We start from the raw sequence: 21,548 nt of genomic DNA, 5'->3' as shown, positions 1-21,548 counted from the left end.
ACATCACAAGCAAAAATAAGACTTCTTATCAAATGACAAGAATTTTTGGGGCTGCTCATGATAATTCCCCCACTTTCAAGAAATAATTCAAAAACAATCAAAAAGAATGTCTACTAATCTAAATATCATGGAATTTTCAATCCATGAGATATTAGTATAAAATTTGTTTTTGTTATTATTTCCATTCATTTCTTGTCAACCAAACACAATCTAACATGACATCCATGCTCTAGAAAATTTCATGGATAATAGCCTGAAGGATGTAAGAAATTATTTCTCTCAAACTCTTAATTCAGTTTCTTACCCAAAAAAATATATTTTAATTCAGCTAAAAAAATAATTTCGTAATAATTCAGCTAAAATCAATTCCAGAAATTACTACACTTAAAAGGAAAATGCATTAAAATAGGAAGTATATACCATAAAAAGAAATGGAAAAGAAGGGTCCCAAAAAAGTGAAACCGAGGGACCTGAATTCATTGCACTTGATGGGAAACAGTTTCCCAATCAATTCAATTGGCAAGTAGTAAAAATCAGCCAGAAAAAAATCATTTTCAAATTTCTAATTTCACCATTGGATTTCTCTCATCTTCTAAAGCTTTCTTTTCCACTCAAATCCTTATAATAGCATCATTCCACTATTCCACATGAACCATCAATAGTCAGAAAGAAAAATCTCTCACTACTGATTAGACAAACTAAAACTATAACTGATAAGTAGAGATGGAAATGATTCATGAAGTGGGGTAGATCATAGCAGATCTTTCTCTCTCATTTGAAAAGATTTGGATTATTCAGATCACAGAAGGAAATTTCATATTATAATACCATTCTTCTTTTCATGTTTCTTTTCCTGCAGGATCTTATCATTTCCCTTTTTGGTTTCAATATCAGGCAGCAAACCCAGCAAAAACAGCAGCATCGCAGAGAAGCAAATACATTGGAAAACTCAAAGCTCCATTACTTGTTTTCAGTTTTCACTTCTGAAGCAAAATCGCCCATCCAATCTTCCTGTCAAGAAGACCTTTGACCCCATTGAAACAACCACAAGTACACTCACTATATATATGGTCCAGGTTTGGCCAGACCGGCTTTATCGGATGGTTTGGATTTTTCTAAACCATGGCCTCTCCATCAAGGATATCCCTAGCCCTTCTGCTCAATAGGGTATTCCTTTGATTTTTTATTTATAAAATGTTTCGGACCCCATAGCTTGGAGCTTCCATGATAGTTGCACCCACCACCCTGAAGAGGCAGAAGCTGTTTCTTGGCCAGATCAATCAATCCAAGTCCCTATGAAATCAGTCCACTTTCATTATGAAATTTTTTAAATGATCCGTCTGGGGTTTTTCCATAAACTAGTTCTGTAATGTGTTGTGGCCTTGTGGGTGTCAGCTTGGCCATGCTTGTCTTCTCCAGTGTTCTTTGAATCTTTCCACAGAATTGGAGTGGGGGTCTGCAAATTGAATATGATTTTCTGGAAGAAACTGCTCATCTTCTCAGATGTTGTCTTCGTATTTGCTTTGCTAAATCTTCTATGATTCTGAGTTGAACCGATAACATGTTACTTAGAAGATGTCCAGTAGGTATGCCACACGTCATTTCAACCATAACCCATTTGGGTTATGCCCATTTCTCATCTGAGATGATTGGCTGCCTAATAACATTACTTGCAGGTGTTTCTATTAAGAAAGAAGCTTTGACACTGCAAACATGGCGTGGCGATATTAATGATTTTCCTGACCCAGCGATGGTAATGTATTTGGAGTTTCACTCTTACTATGGCAAAAAAATAGAGCTAGAACAACTAGGACGGGGTAAGGTTAAAATTCTGGAAAACTGGCTTGGAAAGATCCATTGGCAAATTCACCAGAGAGGAAGTTTTCTATAGAGGAATGGGGAGCCGAGAGTGGCTGTTTCCCACGCAGAACTCGCCAGAGAGGAGTGCCAAATCCAGGGTTGCATGTGATTTTCTAATGAGAAAATGTTCAGGAAAAAGCAACTCAAGTGAGTTCGTGATAAAGAATTTTACACCCATGATCCATCATCTACAGATCAATCGAACCAGATGAACAATAATCTCGCAGGTCAATATAAACATAACTCAAAACACTAAAAAAAACCATCAAAAATGAGTTTAGATCCTCTAGATCAGCCTAAACCTACATCAGCATACATCAAAGCTTCTGTAAATGACAAAAGGAGTGGGTCCATATTAGAAGAGGACTTTACATCATCTGAGAGGTCGAATTTAAGCACACAAACACAATAGATGGTACCAAATTAATTCTATGAATTGGAATCTAGAGGCCATTCTGTACTTCTTGACAATTCAATCTCAAATTCAAGACACTTTTTTGAAGCACAATTCCTTAAAGCAGAAATCTGGAAAGATGTCAGGTCTTCTTATATCATAAAGAAACCGATTTTCATCTTTTCTTCAATTTGCCACTCTACATTCACTTTCTCGACATCCTATCAGTATCTCTTTGCCTTTTCTTTTGAAAGTCCATCATTCCACACTTGATCCAATTGAAATGGGATAGCAAAGTTCCATGGGTCCAAGCTAAACCAACAGGGAAAAATATGATCCCTACCTAGTCATCGAACAGACCCATTCGGTTCGTTGATACTATCATGATAGTCTGGGGGATCAAGTGTTCATCCATGCGCATAAGAAAGCATCTGTGTCTTTCACCATTCTCCCATCCTGCATTTAGCACCTCCGCTTATATTCAGTTTACAACAGCACCATTCTCTGGTAAGAGGTTAAGAATAAATCAGGTGCAATATGGTTCCAAACTATTGTTAACTTGCTTAAAGGGATCTTCCAGATTCTCTGGCAAACATGCACCTTATGTCAATCTCCAATATGTGACAACACACTGACCCATGTTCTACTTCCATTGCTATCATAGTAAACTTTCAACTTTCAAGGCAAAGGCTGCAGTTCAAACTGGTTTATCTTCTGTAAAACCACAAATAGAGATTCAAAGTACCAACTCCAAGTCCTCACAGGTTTGAAGTTAAAAGAAAGGTTTGGTTCCCTAAGGAATTGGTGTTACCAGACAAACTAAGCCATCAGTATTACTAGATTACCAACCCACAGGGGGAGTCTCTGACTTACAAAACGAAGAAGAAACATGATTTCCATGCTTTTTATTCTTCAACTGGACAAATATGTTAACACTCCACACTGACAGTATCCTAAGGGATAGTGACAGTATGTTCAGCAGATGTAGCTCTGATGAACAGTTACATTTGATAGACTAATCAATTTCAGAACAACTTATGCTTCAGTTTAACTGCATTTCTCCAACCTAAATGGGATCAACTACATAGATCCTATATCACAATTCCAACCTATTTTAAGCCATGCTTGTAGCAAACAAATGCTGCTAATATTTTTTGCACATCAGACCATATCAATTGTGTGCTGCCCCCAGTACATTTATATTGTACTTCGGTCATCTAACTACGATGCCTGCATGTCTAGTTTACTCATGTTATTCCCAAAGCAACATCTTGGTTTATTCATTTTCTGTGAGTTCCCTCCCCTTTTTTTAATTTAATTTCTCATTTCATCCAATTCCACAAATTCAGAGCATAGTAGATTATGATACCAAAATATCAATTCATTGCAATTGACTTCATTTACTCTAAAATGTTTTCTGTGTATTCCTATTCCACACCCAATATTGAGGATTTTTGTCACCGATACTTCTTTATAAGCATATCAAGCTCCAATCAGAAACAATGAAGTTATGCAAAATCTTCCCAATAGTTGTGGAAGCCAATATAAACAAGGTCATCAACATCTTCTCGGAATCTTGATAAAATAAATAGCACCGATAAGCCACTTCACAACATTTACAGGGGTTGGAATTTCAACAAATGTGCATTTGAACAATTTTTGTTTCCAATTTCATACAATCAGAATATCTGCAGGATACAAAAGAAAGAACAGGGAAGAAGAGAACAAGAAAAAAAGGCCATACAATCAAACATGAAACTTACATAATGCATGAGAAAAGAGATTTAACTGCTGTACATTTAAGAACCTTTTCTGCTACGGCTAAAAGCAGCAGCAGGACGACTCAGCTTACTTGACTCTGCTGCTGAGGAATACATGTCTCTCTGACCCATGTGTGCACCACTCCGGAACCCATGTGCTGTTAAATTCCGAGGAGATTCAGTTCTGGATTGACTCCCGCTTAATGTTTCAATCTCCAAACTCTTGGCTTCCTCTGTCAGCATGGCTAACTGTTTTTTAAGAAGTGGGTCAATCTCCCTTTTTAAAACATTTCTCAAGATCATAGCAAAAATGTATGTAAGATGAGGATGTGGAACTCATTGATGGGTACAGGAATTCTCACAGGGCAAGAGTATACTTGAATGGACTATCCTTTCTAACTTTAAAAGTTATACCTGGTTTTGGCATTTCTTTTCATTTTTTAGAATATCTACCAACATCCAAAATGGCGTCTTGAAAGCAACCATTCAAACCATTGAGATTGCTCTTCAAGACTTCAACAAGGGTGAAGTAGTTTAACTGTAGAAGCCAACTCCAGATTGATGATTGGCTGGCTTCAAGATGGGACTGAAGGACCTTCAAGATATACGCACTTCATCCAGAAAACTCAGAACTGTTTGGCTGTGATTCTCTTTTGAGTTTGTTAAGCAAGGAGTTACAAGGTAGGGGGTCTTTATAGCTTATATCTGGGACCTTATCCCACTATTTATTTCCTAACTGAGGGTTCTCAGTTGGTGCCATTGTATTTTCCGTATGTTCTTTCTTCTAATGCGGCTGGCAGCCTGGTCTAACAATCGGCCTACAGCCTCAAATTGCCCTGAACACCATATCAAGCTATGGTATTCAATCAACACCCTCTCCATGTGTACATGAAACACAGCATGCATCACTACAGTATATAAACCATTTAACTAGTCTTCTAGAACCTCATATTTCACTAAAGAAAGTAAATATTACAATACCCTAATTTCGTTTTCTCTCAGACGGTCTTGAAGGACACTGATAGCTGGACTTAAACTGCATTGACAATAAGCAAGAACAGCAAGTATTAGAACATAATCTACTCTCAAACCATAATCCATACTAAGTAGAAACAAAACGAGGAAATGTTCTAACCAGTACTCCATTAACTTGCACATGGAAGCCTGGTATGTTGATGTGTGATGAATGAAAGCAAGGGGATGCACTTTCCCGTCGCTAGCAATGCATCCCAATGAAATAAGAAAATGAAAAAGAAAAAAAATCATTAAATGATTTGCAAAATACTTATGACCATTAGTAAGATTGGGTATCATTTGCTTACCGCAAGTTCTGTAAGATGGCCTGGTTATACGCAGCATGCTCCTCTTCAAAAAGTACACGTTGCAACTCTATGAATGAAGTTAAAGGAGTATCAAGCTTCAAGAGAGCAGCGGTTGGCCAAACTTGAAGATGAATCTCTTTTCTGACATACTCTGCACCACTATTGGCCAAGTAGCAATCCAACTATTTAGAGGATAAAACTATGTGCTTCTAATGAGAAAAAGGTTCGAACATACAAAATATTCTGGCACAGATGATCAAATGATCGGGACATGAAGGACTTGGTTGGGGCTGGCAGGGAAGAAAATGAAAAGTTGCAGTAGAAGGGGGGAAGATCATGAAATCACATTTACAGAGTCTTCCCACAACATTCTATTCATTTCAATGCCCAATGTTGGGTTACAAGCAAGAATTCAAGAAGAAAATAACTCCAATTCAAACTACAAAACTGAATTAACTTGCAAGTCGAACTCAAAAACTCCCACATTTCAGTCAACCCAAAACAATTAGAAGACGAAAATGATTAAGTAAACTAGTATAAAGATCTCAACCCTTGTTGGACCAAAGTCCTGGGGTGTACCAGTGCTACCTAGGTTTGGAGACCTATCATATGCTGGACCAACTGTCAAGTGATTCTCATCGAAACTGAGATAAATATAACATCTTAAACCTATCTTATAACCAAAATAAGAATGACAATCCAGCATCATTCTTTAGCAAAGACCTACACATTGTTTGAATTATTCATTTCCCATATTTAAGTATAAGGTCACCAAAATAAGAATGATAGCCCAGCATCCTTCTTTAGCACAGACCACCTATCCAGATTGATTGGATTATTCATTTCCTGTAGTGAAATATAATGTCCACACACACACTCGATAATAACGCAGCATCATTCTTTAGCAAAGACCTTCTGTCCAGATTGATTGGATTATTCATTTCCTGTAGTGAAATATAAGGTCCACACACACACTCGATAATAACGCAGCATCATTCTTTAGCAAAGACCTTCTGTCCAGATTGTTTGGATTATTCATTTCCTATAATGAAATACAAGGTCTACCCCCACAAGAGCGAGAGAGAGAGAACTTTACGCACCACTTAGTTCCTACATACCACAAACTTACTTTTACAACTAAAGAACCTTAGACACCACTTACTTCCTACCTCCCTCACAACTTACTTTTGAAACTGATGAACAAGCCACAGAAAAAGAAGAAGAAAAATAATATATATATATATATATATAGTATGCTGGCTTGGAAGGGACCTCAATTGGACCAACAACATACGTCATTGAGCATAGAGGTGGCATCCAATGCGCCTAATAACTGTGTCTGGTGCAATTTTATTAGACATTAATCCCGTTATGCAGGCCTACACAAAAGCTCGGAAGGCCCACAAGGAGTTGGTAGCAACATAACAGGCTGAAATTGAACTTTGGATAGTCATAAGGTATATTGAACCTTTCATCTTTACGGGTTTCATTGCAATAATTCTAACTAAATAAGCCCATTAGATGGCAAATAAGCTAGTATACTAAATGAATTATTAAGTCAAATATTTGAGTTAGATTAGGATGCTCAATATAGCGCTTAAGAGTTGTATTGAGACCATTACTTCCATTACTTTAACACATAAAAGTGACTAAGAGTCCTCTATTGGTCAATCTAGGAATTCTAGAAGGCCTTCATACACATAACCCAACCCCCCCCCCCCAAAAAAAAAAAAAAAAAGGAAGAAGAAGAACAATAATTAAAACAAAGGATGATTCGAGTAAAGAACATATTTTTTAAGAATGTTGATGTCATTGAGCGGTGCATCCAAGATTGGCATCCTCAGACCTAATGCCTACCTTCAGTTTTTATCAGATTCAATCATACCCTCTTCTCTATTTACTCTTACTCTTATTTTTAATTTCTCTTGATTCAGCACCAAGCAGGACCTATGTTTTTTGGTTCAAATTCGGATTGCTCATCAAATTTTGATTCCTCTTGTCATATTATTTCTCTGCAGATCTCGGTATAATTATGGTTCCTGCTTGTAGAACCCTAAACTGCATGGGGTTGCATCACAAGGAGGTACCCATGTTCAATAATCCTGTTTGTAGAACCCAAAACTGTCAGCTCTAGTATTTTGGTTAATGTTCCTATTAGAGATAAAGAGAGATAATATGATGTAACATGATAGGGGGAGTCCCCCTATCGTGGTTTCCTTATTGGTTTAGGTTTTGGTTATTAGTGTCCTTAAGTGAGTTTCCTACTAAGGTTTAGGTTTAATTAGGCAAGAGTTAAGAGTTATATTTGAGTTATATTTCCTTTTATAATTCTATTCAGTTTAATACAAATATGTGCTTGCTAGCACGGTAGAATATATAGATTTTATCACCCAGCATTGTTCTCCAATTATTCTCTCTTCTTCCCCCCCCCCCCCCCCCCCCTCAATTTCTCTTTCTTCTTCTCTCAACCCAATACTGGTTACAGACCTTGAGATTGTTAACACAATATCAAAGGCAAAGTTTGGTGGATTGTCACCAGAGGTGTGCGAAGATCCAAGAAGGATAAGAACAATGCAAGGAGAACAGAGAAGGCTTCAATGGATTGATTGAAGGAACGGCTCTCTAATTTAGAGATCATGAAATTATGTTTTTTCTTATTTTCACAATTGTTCAAATCACAATCGGTGTGGAACTGGATCATGGAAGGGGAAAAAAAAGAGGGCGGAGGTTGGACAAACCATGATCATTGAGGGGGGGGAAAAGAACGGTAAAGCCGTCCGGTGTTTTGAGCTTCCGCAGGTTTTGTTTGAAGTTCTTGAACTTTTTTCTTTAGAAGGTTGTTTAATGTAATGATTACATTGTAAAGTATAAAAACAAGGGTTGAGGTAAAGAGGAACATGGGAAGAAGAACCAAGGGGAAAAAGGGGAAGGGGAGGGGAGAAGGGTTCAATGGAGGGGAAAAAGTTGTTTTTTACTATCAGTTTCGTACAAATTGTTTCTATAGGATCTTGTGTAAAGATTTTTTGTACTAGGTTACGTATTCCTCAAGTTTTTAGGTGTTCCAGACTCGGTGAAAGTGACTAATCGATAAGCTTTCGCTCCATTGGTATTGATCTTGTGGATTCTTATAGAGATCAATGAACACGTTATTTAGGTTGACGACAAATATGAAAGGCAAAAATCAAGTAAATAGGATGGCAGTGAAGAGTTCTAATTTCTCCATAGAACTTTTCAATGGTCATAATGATTTCACCTTGTGGCGACAACGGGTGAAGAATATTCTTACACTCAAAGGTACTATTAAGCTCTCAGGAAAAAAAAAGGCCAGAGAAGATGAAGAAACACGAGTGGCAAGAGTTGAGGGATCAAGCAAATAGTACGATTCAATTGTATCTTGCGGAAAATGTTCTTCGTGAAGTCATCGAGTTGGCAAATTAGAAGAAGCTTGGGCAAAGCTGGAGAGCAAGTACAAGTCCAAATCATTGACAAATTGGTTGTTTTTTAAGAAACGGTTATGTGGCCTTAAGTTGTCAAAGGGAGTAAAGTTTGACGAGTACTTGGATGAGTTCAACAAGATTTTGACAGAGTTGTTGGCTCCTGAGGAGATCAAAGAGAAGGACAAGGCATTACTCCTGTTGGCATCACTCCTTTAGTCACTTGATCACACTATTCCTATATTACTTTTTGGTAAGGATACTAGAAGCTTGATGATGTTGTTACTACACTGCGGATGAATGAAACACAACGGAAAAATAATGGTGATAGGGAGTCAGATGAAGGTAGTGCCTTGGTTGTAAGGGGTGGTCATAGTAGAGGAAGATCAAATGGGAGAATAGAGGGGTCTAGAAAGTCAAGGGGTCGCTCGAAATCTGTTGGTCGCAAAGAGGAAGGTCATATAAGGAGGGATTGTTCAAGGCATAAGGAGGACGGGGAGAATGAAGAAGCATTTACTGTTTTCTTATGGAGTGATGATGGAGGAGATGATGTCCTTCTAACTATATCATCAGGTATGGATACTACAGACTGGATCTTAGATATTGGGTGTTTGTTTCATAAGTGTTCAATCAGGGATCAGTTTGCTACATATCATGCATATGAGGGTGGTACTGTCAAAGTGGCAAACAATGCAGAAAGCAAGGTTGTTAGTGGGACTGTATGGATTCACATATTAGATGTGATTGTGCGAACTTTGATTAGGGTTTGACATGTTCTAGCTCAAAGGAAGAATCTTATTTCATTGGGAACTCTAGATTCTAAAGGACTTAAATGTTGATCTAAAAGTGGAGTTCTCAAGGTTTCAAGAGGGGTCATGGTTGTGACGCAAGGAAAGATGATTGGTAAACTATATAGGCTTGCAGGAAGTGTTGAAACAAGTAGAGCTCCAGTTAGCACTCGAGCAAGGGGTACAGGCAGACAGAATTTGCAGGTAGTACAAGCGCCAAACAAGGGCAAATTTGGGAAGAAGCGAGTGACTTTCACTTCGGATTAGGTGAATGGCAGTGATCTCGAAGCCATGTACATTGTACGACAACAATGAGTTGTACAAGACACCTTAGGGGGGGTGCGCATCATGCTGGTTTAGGTTATGGCAGTCAGGAAAGTATCCCTAGAGGGAATGTGGACTATGTAGTAAGGTGTGGCGGATACACAAAGACGGGTGATTGTAAGGAGACATCAACAAATGATTTTCTTCAAGATAGTTTGCAAAAATTCAAGCCAAGGTGGAGATTGTTGGGTTTAAGTGTCCTGTATTATGCAAGTCCATATAATCATAGTTTGGTTATATTTTTAATTGGATCAAGGTTGGGTCAATTACTTGTACAACGATAAAATTATAACTATACAAGGATTGGTGTTTTAGGTTTCCCCATAAATAATCTCTATGGGATAACCTAGGGAACAAGGCAAGCAAAAGGTAGCACCTTGTGAGGTGTGAGAGTGGTGAGTTTTTCAGAATAGTGGAAACTTTTTTTTCTCTCCGACAAAGCTAGGCAATCTTGCCAAACCACATTAGATTCCTTGTTGTGAGTGTGTTATGCTTGTGTTCTTCCTCGTGCTTGTGCATCCATCCCCAACAATTCCCAACTCAAAGCTCCACAGGAACCATAAGAATCTTGTTTGTTTACATCAAAATTGAAGAAGGAGAAACAGGAACCATGAGAATCTTGCTTGTTCTTCGTCACTAGATTATTGAACATGGGATTGCATCACAAGGAGGTAACCCCTCCCATGTTATAAAGAACCTCCTAGAGTTTGTTATTCCTCACTAGTTTCAAGATACAGATGCATAATTGTAATTCACTTCATTTATAAGCCGTAAAGTAAGCATAAAGTCAGTATATGAAATTTGTAATTCAGCTCAGTGTCTAAGTTAGATTAGTAGGAATCTGAACTCCATAACTTAGGTGCACCATCCAGTTCAGAGACCACCAGATACCCTGTTTATAGCTTGGTGGTTTTGAAACATTTATGCCTTTTACTATCTAAAAGGGTCCTCCAAATTAAATGTTTGGATGGCTAAAAAATTCAACAGTATCTACTCACATGTCTTAGGCCACAGACAACTAGCTCTGCAGACACCTACTTAACCAAAACATAGTTCTTTGATCTACGAGGCCGACTTTAAAAATTAGGAGAAACCTTGTAATAAGGTAAAGGACCGAAACCTGTATATGCAACTTGACTTTCAAGTTTCATGATAACTCTTCCCCCCCCCCCCCCCCCCCCCCCAAAAAAAAAAAAGAAAAAAGAAACCATAATTACTCCACTCTCGCACTCCATTTGGGGCAACACCTTTGAAACTAAACATCAACTATACCATTTAGTAATGACCTTTTGATGCAAAACCCTAGTCACATACCCTGTTGGCCAATCAAATACCGTAGTCAAAGCTGATGGCAGTTTCATAACTATAGAAAGAATACCACATAATGGGGAAGTGAATTCTTGAAAGGAAAACTGAATAAGGCTTAATGGGAACAAAAGATGGAAGAATACGGCACTACAGGAAATAGGATCAAATTAAAATAACACTTCAAGCAAGAGATCTTCAGCCTTGAATATCAACAGAAACCAGAAGAGGACCGGTTACAACTTACAACTGAGGTGGAAGGACTCGTTCAATTCAATGTCAGGAACAATGAAACTTCAAGCAAAGATTAGTAAAGTCGCATCTCTGTTGAACCCAACACAAAAATTTAAGCAAACAAGTATTAATTGAACAACAGATTTATGAATTATGAAATTGCTCCAGGGGACAAAGAAGTTGCAAGGTCTGGTTTGCCAGTTGGTTCTCAATAATGATGACTGAACTTGGAGGGTTGAATCATCTACAGCATCAGTTCAGTTCCTAGAAGTCTGAGATGAATAACAAAGAATTGGGAGGGATCCGTGTAATGGTTTAAGGAATTCGGACTGAGACACATGTGCAGCTTTATTTATAATTAAAGAACAATCGTCTAGAATGATTACAGGACAGAACTACCCTTGACGACAATTCTACCCTTGTACACATATTACAACAAAGGCCTCTTTTGTTGGACTGCTGTTCCAGGAGAAAGGAAGAAAGTAAAGAAGAAGAGATCACAGAAGAAAGTGGAGAAAGGGAAGATCACATGCAACAAATGCACACCTCATCAAAACTCACAGTCTCATTCTATTCAATCTACTTTTGATGATGAGGATCACACCATACTTACAGAGAAACAAAAGATTCCTACAAATAAAGACGATATTAGGAACACATCAAATGATGGAACTTAAAAATAATTCTGATGTCCTACATAACCCATCAAGTAAATAGCAACATGGTCCTCCCAATTATTCTAGTTATCCGAAACCCAAATTGAACGGTTCATCTTCATCTGGGTCGCCTTGCATCACCTTTCTGTTCTTTTACTTTCTAGTCTCTGTTTTCTTCTATTATTTTGTTTATCACAACAAACTATTATTGTTGTCTAATTCCTGTAATGGATAACATTGTCCAAATTGGGGAATTCCAGAAGCAACATGGTGGATTTAATTTTTCTGTCACTATTAGTTTTCTTCCACAGGTTCACTTTATACAAACAAGAAACAAAGCATCAATGTTATCACCATCATCACCATCACTGCAAACATTACAAGTTGATTTTATCTATCCGATCTGGTAGTAATTAGTAACATATCACGACTGTCAGCACCGTAATAACTGAACATGGATAACAAAATCAAAGACCATTACATTGATTGTTAGGGGAAAGAAGAACATGATTGAGTAACTGAAAATGGGGAGCCAAAAAAATCTGTGGGTGCTCACATGCCTGGGATCATGCAAGCAAATTGACTCATTAAAAGTTTCTGAATGAAACAAAGAAAAACAAAAGATAGAAGGGTTGGGGAGTGATCTTTAGGATAAAATAAGAAACATTGCTACTGATTTTCCTTGTCTTTATTGTTTTTTTTTTTTTTTTTTTTTTGGGGGGGGGGGGGGGGAATATTGGTAGTGACTTGAGGCAAGAAATATCAAACCAGAACTCATGCCTTGTGCAAGACACTGATGGAAAGCAAGGAATATTGTCATATAATTGGTAAATATAGGGCAAAGCATGGAGAAGTACTAGGGAAGCTTGCTAATCCCATTAGATAATCAGTAAGATTTTTATTGTCTTTTCTCTCGGGAAGATAACACTTACGAAGCTTACCTTTGTATCTTCGATGATTCACAACAAATACTTTATTTTGCAACATTAACAGAAATATACTTAAAAATACAAAGTAAACAGTCGTTGGGTGATCAAGTACATACTCAAGTACTACCTCATGTCCAAAGTTGAGCGATGCATTGCTTCTTGCATACTTGCTGTCATATCCATGGAGTCTATATCAATAACAGCATTTTGTAACTGATCACCATGGAAATCTGATACTGTTTTCTCTTTCCCAAGATAATTAACATCTGCATGAGCAAAAAATCCCTCCAAATCTGCAGCTTTTCTTCCACCCTAGCCAACCATATAACATTCAATATTTACAGTGAAGAAAGTTACCGTAACACAAGCACACATCTTTAAAATCAAAGAATGAATACAGGGCTATCAAACAACCGTCAGAAAAAGGAGCAGGGGGAGGCAACCTTTTTTAACTTACAGACGATCAAGATTTTATAGAAAATAGAAGTTTTTCACTAAGGCTGGGTCCAGTTGTTGTCTGAGGTGATAATAAAATAAAAAATAAAATGAAAAAACAAGAAAGAAAAGAAATAACAAAATGTCCTTCACTGCTAGTTTGGTTACATCAAGAAAATCAAAAGAAAAGACATGATTAAAAAACCATATTTGTTGTTTGATTGTCAATGGACTCTAGTCAATCATTTCCCACCTTGAAAGCAGGAGAAATGAAGTCAGATATGACTAATTTTATCTCAAATTTCTTTTCCTTGTGTTTTCCCACATTATGGGTGGGACAGGAAACAAGGGATAACTTTTCTTCAAGAAAAAATAACCTTTTGCCTACTTTTTCGCCCAACAATGCAACTATATTACCAAAAAATAGCATCTGCAAGTCTTATCCTATCCCCACATTTGAAAAGCAACTAAGCAGAGATTAAACCTTACAATTGAATACGTCTGAATTACTAAATCCATTCTCAGTACTACTTGAATTCTGCATGCAGTCAGCTTCCACAAACCAATAAAAATGTGGTGAATATATTCAGAACTTCGAAAGAGTCCTTTATTTCTTCAACATTCACAGGCCATTGATTTCAAACATCCTCTGACTTATAGCAATACCGAAGTAGCTCCCAGAGCACATTACTGCCATAAATCTGAACTGAAAACAACCTTTCGGGTACCAATTACTCTATAAAGACTACATAAGTACTCGTCAAACATTAGAAATGGAAGAGGGGGGAAGAAAAAAACACAAAACCAAAAACAAAAACAAAAAACCAAAAAAAAAAACACACACACACACACAAAAACAAAAACAAAAGAAAACAAAAAAAGAGAGGAAAACAGAAGGCGACAGTGTAGCAATAAACACCAGATGTGCCCACATGTCTTCATCGTAAGAATGGTGATCAAAAACCATATTTAAGCAATTTCTCTTTTGCTATTTAACACACTATATGGCATTTCCCTAACATAGAAGATTGTAAATGCATCCTGTGTACTAACATCTTTTGAGTGTAATATCATGCAGTAAGTGATATTACATACAAAGATGCCTCAGCCCACATAGCAGCCTCAAAGTGCAGAAATGTAAATTGGTGTTTAGTGTGGCATGAACATGGCATCCAAGTTTTGAAGCTAAAACTGTAGCACTCCTCATGGAGACCCATCAACTAGCAATGGTATCAGATAAATTTGTCTTCTTTTCTAAGTAGCATATGTTCAATAAATAACCAGACCACCCAAAACAAGCAATTCAGTTGAGTTTGAAATTTAAAAAAGCATATTTATACAATTGTTAATCATTTGCTCTCTCATGGTCAAAACAGCCACCAAGTAATGACGCCTGTCGTGCAAATGCCAGTTGATAAACAAACAAGAATTAACACATGAAAACTCCATGACAACTTGTGAAATACCTTGGAGCTTCCAGCAGCTGCTCTTGAATCACCAGTGTCCTGTTCAAGGCTGTCTAATCTTGAAGACCCAGATCTAGCTGATGCACTGTCAGAAGGGCTCAAAGATGTTTCAATTTCTATAACTGAACTGTTGACAGGTGACACTGAAACAGGTCTAGGTGTTTGCTTCTGCCTCCCATCCAAGGATTGGAATGCGATGACCTGGATTCTTCCAACCTAAAGTAAAATATAAATGTTCCAATCAAGATGAAAGACAATTACACCCTTAAGGTTCAGAGAACACATTAAATTTTGATCCAGACCTTTGATGCATCTTCACTGAAACATGAAAATATGAGCCCAATAAACCCAGTATCTAGAAGTTGATACATGGACTGAGTCCGCACATCTGCAGAATTAGATTTCAGAAACAAGACAATTTCCATGTCAACGAAACTATGACATTTCCAACTAATGTAGAAGAAAAAAAAGAATATGTCATCTTTAGGCCACAAAAAATGCCAGGCAATGATATTATCCTACCATTAACAAAAAATAATGTTTTTTTTGGATGAATAAATAATATACTAACGAAAAAGGAACAAACAAGAACGGTCTTTAGGAAGAAAACCGGAAAGAAAGGTTAAGGCCCCTAAAGACAACAATAAACTTGTTCCTTGGGGTATCATCAATCAGGGGATGGGGAGTAGCTACAAGTCTAGTAGAAACATAAAAATAGATGGCATTCCAAATCATATCTTTCAATCGAGATTTGGAAGTCCATCTCCGAAGATTGGGTTCCCACCAAAGATGATGGACAATGGCACAAAACACGAGCTTACCAACCCGATCGCAAATAAAAGAACCTGTGAAGTTTCTCAAAATCTAAGACCACTCACTAGTAAAGCCAAAAAATCGCCTCGAACGGGGCCAAATATAGGATAGGGTTTTTTCCCAAATAGATCTAGAAAAAGGGCAAGAAAAGAAAAGGTGATCAAGGTCCTCCGAGCCATTCCAACAAATGATGCAACTTGGGTTAACAAGGATATAGCGGCCAATAAGGAAGGATTGGGTAGGGAGGGCATGGTGAAGGGCCCTCCAAAGGGTAAGGGAGTGTCGGCAGATGTGTCTTCTAAACCAAACCAGGGGAGGCCGGGGGGATTAGGGTTGTGGGTACAGAGAAGGTTCCAGACTGAAGAGGTGGAAAAGGTTTTGGTAGGGGATGGGAGCCAAATGGTAGTGTCACTGGGGGAGCCAGAGAAGGTAGGGGAGCAGGGGACCAAGAGCCATAGGAAATGAAAGTAGACAAGGGGGTGGTTTTGGGAATGCGGGACTCATAGACAGCACGGGGAAAAGAGAATGCCCATCGAATGCCACGGGTCTAGCCAAAAAGAGGTGGAGGAGCCAGTGGAAATGGAAGTAGAGATAGCGGAGAGAGCACGGGGACAAAGCAAAAGGATTTTCCTCCAGATCCAAGAAGGATTGGAGGGCACGGGGACCGTCCAGAGGGAATCTAAATGGAGAAGGAAGGAATAAACCCAAGTAACCCAAATGAAGTCTTCTTGCTTTGAGGCAATCTTCCAGATAAGCTTGAGAAGGCAAGTCAAGTTAACATCAAAGATCCGACAAATACCGAGGCCACCTTCAAAGATTGGCCGGCAAATGGTCGACCAACAGACAGGATAGATGAAGCAGGAAGTTTTATGCCCTTTCCAGAGGAAGGCAGACAGGGACTCCATGGCATGGATGGTGGATTTCGGGATGGAAAAGATACCACAATGTTAGGCAGGGATATTAATCACGTTCAGCAATTTTACAAAGACTATTTGTCAGCTCAAATCTTTTTCAATTACTTCATCTTATTTGTCTAGTGGAGTTTGGGTAAATACTTTACTTATTCCTTGACAAGAAAGTCTTACCCTAGGTCAATCCATAATTGAAGTTTAGCCAATGTAAAAGGGAGAAGAGGGGAGGAGGGCAGTGAACCACTAACTGAAGAATAACTTGAATTCAAAATTTAGATAAAAAAGATTTACAACTCATGCTTTTGAATATTCTTTCCAATCCCAGATCAGGTCACACAACATACCTTGTTAAAACAGTCAAATATGTAATAACCAGACACTCTAACCCTTCTAGTTCATGTAGTAGGATAAAGAATTTCTAAGCTAGATATAATGCTCAGTTTGAGTGATGTATGTGATCCCGTGCTTTCCTATTTTCTTGGTAGACTATCTCCCCTCTATTCTTTTTTCAGTTTCTAGACTTTTTGTTTTGTTAGATGTTCAGAGAGTGTTGTGCTACAGACCAGAAAATCGGTAAATACTTCCAGAAATGAATAAAAGTTGAAAAAGAAAATAAAGAAAAGAGACAATATCTGGGATAGATATAAATAAACAACTTCAAGAATGATAAGCAAAGATTAGCAGAAAATAATAATTGTAAATCTTCCTTACCAACATGGGATGGAAGAACTGTAATGTGTGGATGTGAATGGTACCACCCAATCACCCTTGTTGTTCTTCCTGTAGCTAGTGTCATTCTGTACTATAGGATTAAGATAAACAACCAGAAAACCTATCAACTAGCCTCAATTATACAGTTTGCAGTTAATATAAGAAAATGGATCAGCCAATCCAAATTACGTCAGCCAATGTAAATTACATAGACGAAAAGAAAGTCAAGGATATCTCAGCCTGAGCTGATGCTGCAGCCAATTGCTCAGGATTCGTCTCTACTCGATCCTTACGTCGATCAGACCGTGTCTGAGGTGATGCTCCCCAGATTAGTGCAGTGGCACTCCCATTGTTTAAGTACTGAAAACTTCCAACATCAGAACCAAAGTAAAAGAAGGGAGGATAACCAAATTGGTAACATACTTCCTCTTTCATCTTGAGTTATCTCTAACTGTATAGCAGTCTCCAACAAACTCAAGAAAATCAGAATTCAGTAAAGATGTTATGATTGACCAAGAAAAGCAGGAAATCTTTTACAAGCCAATGATAGAAAATTGAAAATGCAATGATAATTAAGTCCACCATTTCACAAGCCATATTCAGAGATACAATAAAGTCCAAGCAGTGTCATATACTCGAGAAAACTTATGAAAAATTACAAAACTCTTACAAGTTAAAGAAAAGCAGAATGATATCCAATTGGAAGTAAAAAGGAGCCATAATAAAGTTGCAATTAGTTCACCATGGCTGAGGCTGAGTGATTACTATTCTCAATGGATACCCGAAACAGTCTTTACGGTGAAAATTGATGGAAACATAATCTCTAAAACAAATGACGTTGACATGAAAGAAAAAAACTTCTACTCGCATTCAAGAAAAGACCCATAAATTAATTGAGAGAAACATAAAGATTTGTTATCATCAAAAACAAGGTTCCACTCCCACCACGAATAAGATTCCCCCAATACAATACCCCATCTAATTCACATCTAGAATAAAAAAAATAAAAATAAAAATAAAAAGTGTACCCAATTTGCAGAATTAAGTCATTGAGAATTTTCCTTTTCAATTCACATGGATTATGCTCAAACAGAGAGGGGTCTGTTGCCATTACATAGGTTGACCATATGAAGTCCTGTTCGACCAATCCACCCAAATGAGGAAACAATGATAGCTCTAACAAGGAATTCAAAACGGTCAGCACACGGAATTCAAATAAAGAAAGCAGGAGAATCAACGACAGCCAGTATGTCAAATTAGCTCAACTCTGCTCAATCACTCGCCCCAGAAACCTTGACTCTATATACTATATCCGAAAAAAAGAAAAACCCACAAAAGCGTATGTGATCTTCTTTATAATTCAGTTCAGTTCATATATAGCAATATAAGTAGCACTTCTCAAGAAACTTGACACCAAAGATTACCCCAATGACTGAAACCCCAAACCCACATAAGAATAGTAATTCCAATCCCATTTCCAAAAGAACTCGTCGTACGGTCCTACCTAACAAACGCAACATCCCTTCCAATCCATCCACAAACCCCGATAAAAGAGAGAAGGAAAAAAAGAAATAACGAGAAATCAAGATTGAATAAAGTTAATCAAACCCACCTGAATGTCTCCAAGGAGAAGACCCATAATCTCTTCCGTCTCCGTAGACAATGCATGAGTAACACATGTTAACCAGACATCCTCCGACATTTTCACGCCCGTCAGAGCCATATTGTATTTCCTTTTCTTTTCTTTTCCTCCTCTTCCAAGCTTTTCAACTCTTTCTTCGAAACCTGAAGAGAGGAGAAGGGACTGAGACCCAGATTCTTAAGATCTTCGGAGGACCCCTCTTCCTCGTTATGCTCTTTATGGGCTAGACGCGCGATTTCAGCAAGGGGACAAGGGAGCGAGTTGGGCACTGGATCTGTGACTGAGACTCGGTAACCTGCTTTGTTTGATGATGTCATGAGACTTTAAACAGTACAATAAAATGACACGAACGCATGTTGTCTGCTCGATCAAAGATGAGATGATCTTATGCGATCTAACGGTTTAAAAAACCATATATTTTGAATCTTTTGATACGAACATAATTAGTTTTTTTTTTTTTGAGAACATACATTAGTGTTGCTTTCACCGTAGAGGAGGATTACAGATGCACCCGAACTTTTAGAAACGTTAAAGAAGAGTTTTAGGCCAGCTTATGAGCACATCCCTAAAGAAGTAGATATAACTTAAATATAAGGCTGGAATTTGCCTCTAACCCTAAGGCTGCGTTTGTTTGCTGGAATAAAGGTGGGGTGGGAAAAAAGGGGTGGGAAAATTCTTGAAAAATGTGTAAATTTCTTACTTTTCCTTTAAATCCTAAAATGGTAGAGTATTTGGTTGCTTGGGGTGGGAAAGTGGGAGACAAGGTTCCTTGAATCAAGGAACCTTGTCTGCTGATGTGGCAGTTCAACTTTTCCACCCCATGCTATTTTAAAACCCCACATATTTGATGGGATTTTGTGGGAAAGTTGGGAAAATTAAAAAGTGGGACCCACCCCATCACTTTTCCACAAAACCCTTTCCTTTCCTTTTCTTCTCCCTCACCCCACTACATGTGGGACCCATATGTTTTTTTTTCCCACCCCTTTTTTCCCACCCCACCTTTGCAAACAAACGCAGCCTAAAAGAATTTGAACTCTAACTTTCTACTTAGAGAGATTACTTGTTTACCAAGTGAGCCACTCGTGAGGGTTTACCTATCTTTTTTTATTCTTCACAATGCCTCTTATGTGGTCTACGGCTTTTGTTTGTTATGTTCTTTAACAATCCATGGATTTGCTGAATTTTAATAATCTCTTGAATTCTAGAACTTCAACACTCCTGGAAAAATAAAATTTTAGAACATTGTTGACATTACATCCATGGACACTCTAGTGGATATACGTATTTCTAAATTTAACAACTTTTGTAGGAAACTTGATTGGGTTACTATTGTTACTGTTTCCAAAACATGTTTTCAATTCATATGTAAGGTTTAATTGTGAAATCCCCTAGATTTCTAACCCTTTAATCCATAATTTCAAGACCGTGAACCGCGCCTCGAGTCGACGACAGCTGTGGGTCATTCGAGTCGAGCCCGAAAATTCTAAAGTGGACCCAATGCAAGTGGATGAACCTTATGATGACTTGACCTCTCTCCTAGGGTTTAAGAGGAGAGAGAATGCCAATTACAACGGCGTTAAAAGACTATTTTGGCATGTCCGTAGACCGACAATGAAGAACCCGATCAACGAGGTAAATATACCCAAACAAAGATAATTGAAAAACCTTTCTTTCCAGCCATAAATCACAGATTCGAACCTTAGTTGAGGGGTCAACCAAGGCCGGTCGATTGGACCGGTCGAATGCCTTGCACCGATTGCCCCTCCCAAGTGACAGACCAGAATCGCGAATTTGTGTTTTAAAACCCTATTTTAAGCTCCTATTCACTCATACACGCATTTTATAATGCTAGTATGAGGCTGAGACTAAGGGAGGAGGAAAAACCAAAAAGAATGGTGGATTCTACCCACACGAAGGCATGCCGGGACCTAAATCTTAGCGGAATCATTGGGAAAGGTAAGAATCCTTCAAACCCTCTTATTTAAACCAAGTTTGTGGGTTTCCATCATAATAAATGTGGGATTTTGGTAGTTGAAGCATGTTAGGTATATTGAATGCTCATAAATAATTGTATTTATGCTTTCCTTTAGTTTGTGAGTAGTTTGTGCGAATCGTTGCAAAAGATTTCGCATTTTGGCTCTTAAAGATGTGCAGACACTCACGAGCCAAATTTGAGCCTTTTTTATTTAGAACTAATTGGGTCAAATTGATGATACCTTAAGAACCCTATTGCCGTCAATTAGGCATTCCCAATGTTTTGTTTCGATTTGACTTCTAATCGGTGGCGGAATAATAATTTTTCGCCGAAACTAGGTTGAGATCGGCGGTTTTGAACCCATATGACATATTGGGTTTTTGTGGGATAATTTTAGGATACCTTTTGAAATCCATTTGACTTATAATTAATGTCTATTAATTTTTTTACATGATTAGGTTTATTGTAAGTATAACCACTAATTATTATGAGCGAAATTGTGACTTTGAGGAACAAAATCAAGTTGGAAGGTGATGAATGACTAACCATGTCGTGTATGCTTAAGTATTGCTATTTTTATTCTATTGAT

The 21,548-nt window shown here is 37.9% G+C and overlaps 1 protein-coding gene across 1 annotated transcript; it reads right to left on the bottom strand.

The window, feature by feature from the left end:
• Positions 1-1,311: 1,311 nt before the first annotated feature.
• Positions 1,312-19,265, bottom strand: LOC149025102 (uncharacterized). Its single transcript, XM_089145330.1, has 10 exons — positions 18,955-19,265; positions 17,577-17,702; positions 17,343-17,430; positions 15,210-15,295; positions 14,908-15,123; positions 13,134-13,318; positions 5,337-5,495; positions 5,150-5,230; positions 4,996-5,050; positions 1,312-4,263 (listed from the first exon to the last, which is right to left on the bottom strand). The coding sequence occupies exons 1-10, from the start codon at positions 19,063-19,065 to the stop codon at positions 4,054-4,056; spliced, it is 1,317 nt and encodes a 438-aa protein (XP_089001456.1). The 5' UTR covers positions 19,066-19,265; the 3' UTR covers positions 1,312-4,053.
• Positions 19,266-21,548: the final 2,283 nt, after the last annotated feature.

The sequence above is a fragment of the Hakea prostrata genome, chromosome 2 (genome assembly GCF_041222555.1).
Source record: "Hakea prostrata isolate BN-2017 chromosome 2, UWA_Hpros_2, whole genome shotgun sequence".
Lineage (NCBI taxonomy): Eukaryota > Viridiplantae > Streptophyta > Magnoliopsida > Proteales > Proteaceae > Hakea > Hakea prostrata.
Note: the sequence above shows the minus strand (reverse complement) of the source record. Positions and strands in the feature narration are given on the sequence as shown.

Excerpts from the sequence above, each read along its gene's own strand:
- LOC149025102 (XM_089145330.1), bottom strand. The coding sequence starts at position 19,065 with ATGGCTCTGACGGGCGTGAAAATGTCGGAGGATGTCTGGTTAACATGT. Across the intron at positions 15,296-17,342 it reads AGTTCTTCCATCCCATGTTG|ATGTGCGGACTCAGTCCATG; the intron begins GTAAGGAAGATT and ends CTAATTCTGCAG. Across the intron at positions 5,051-5,149 it reads TGCAAGTTAATGGAGTACTG|TTTAAGTCCAGCTATCAGTG; the intron begins GTTAGAACATTT and ends TTGTCAATGCAG.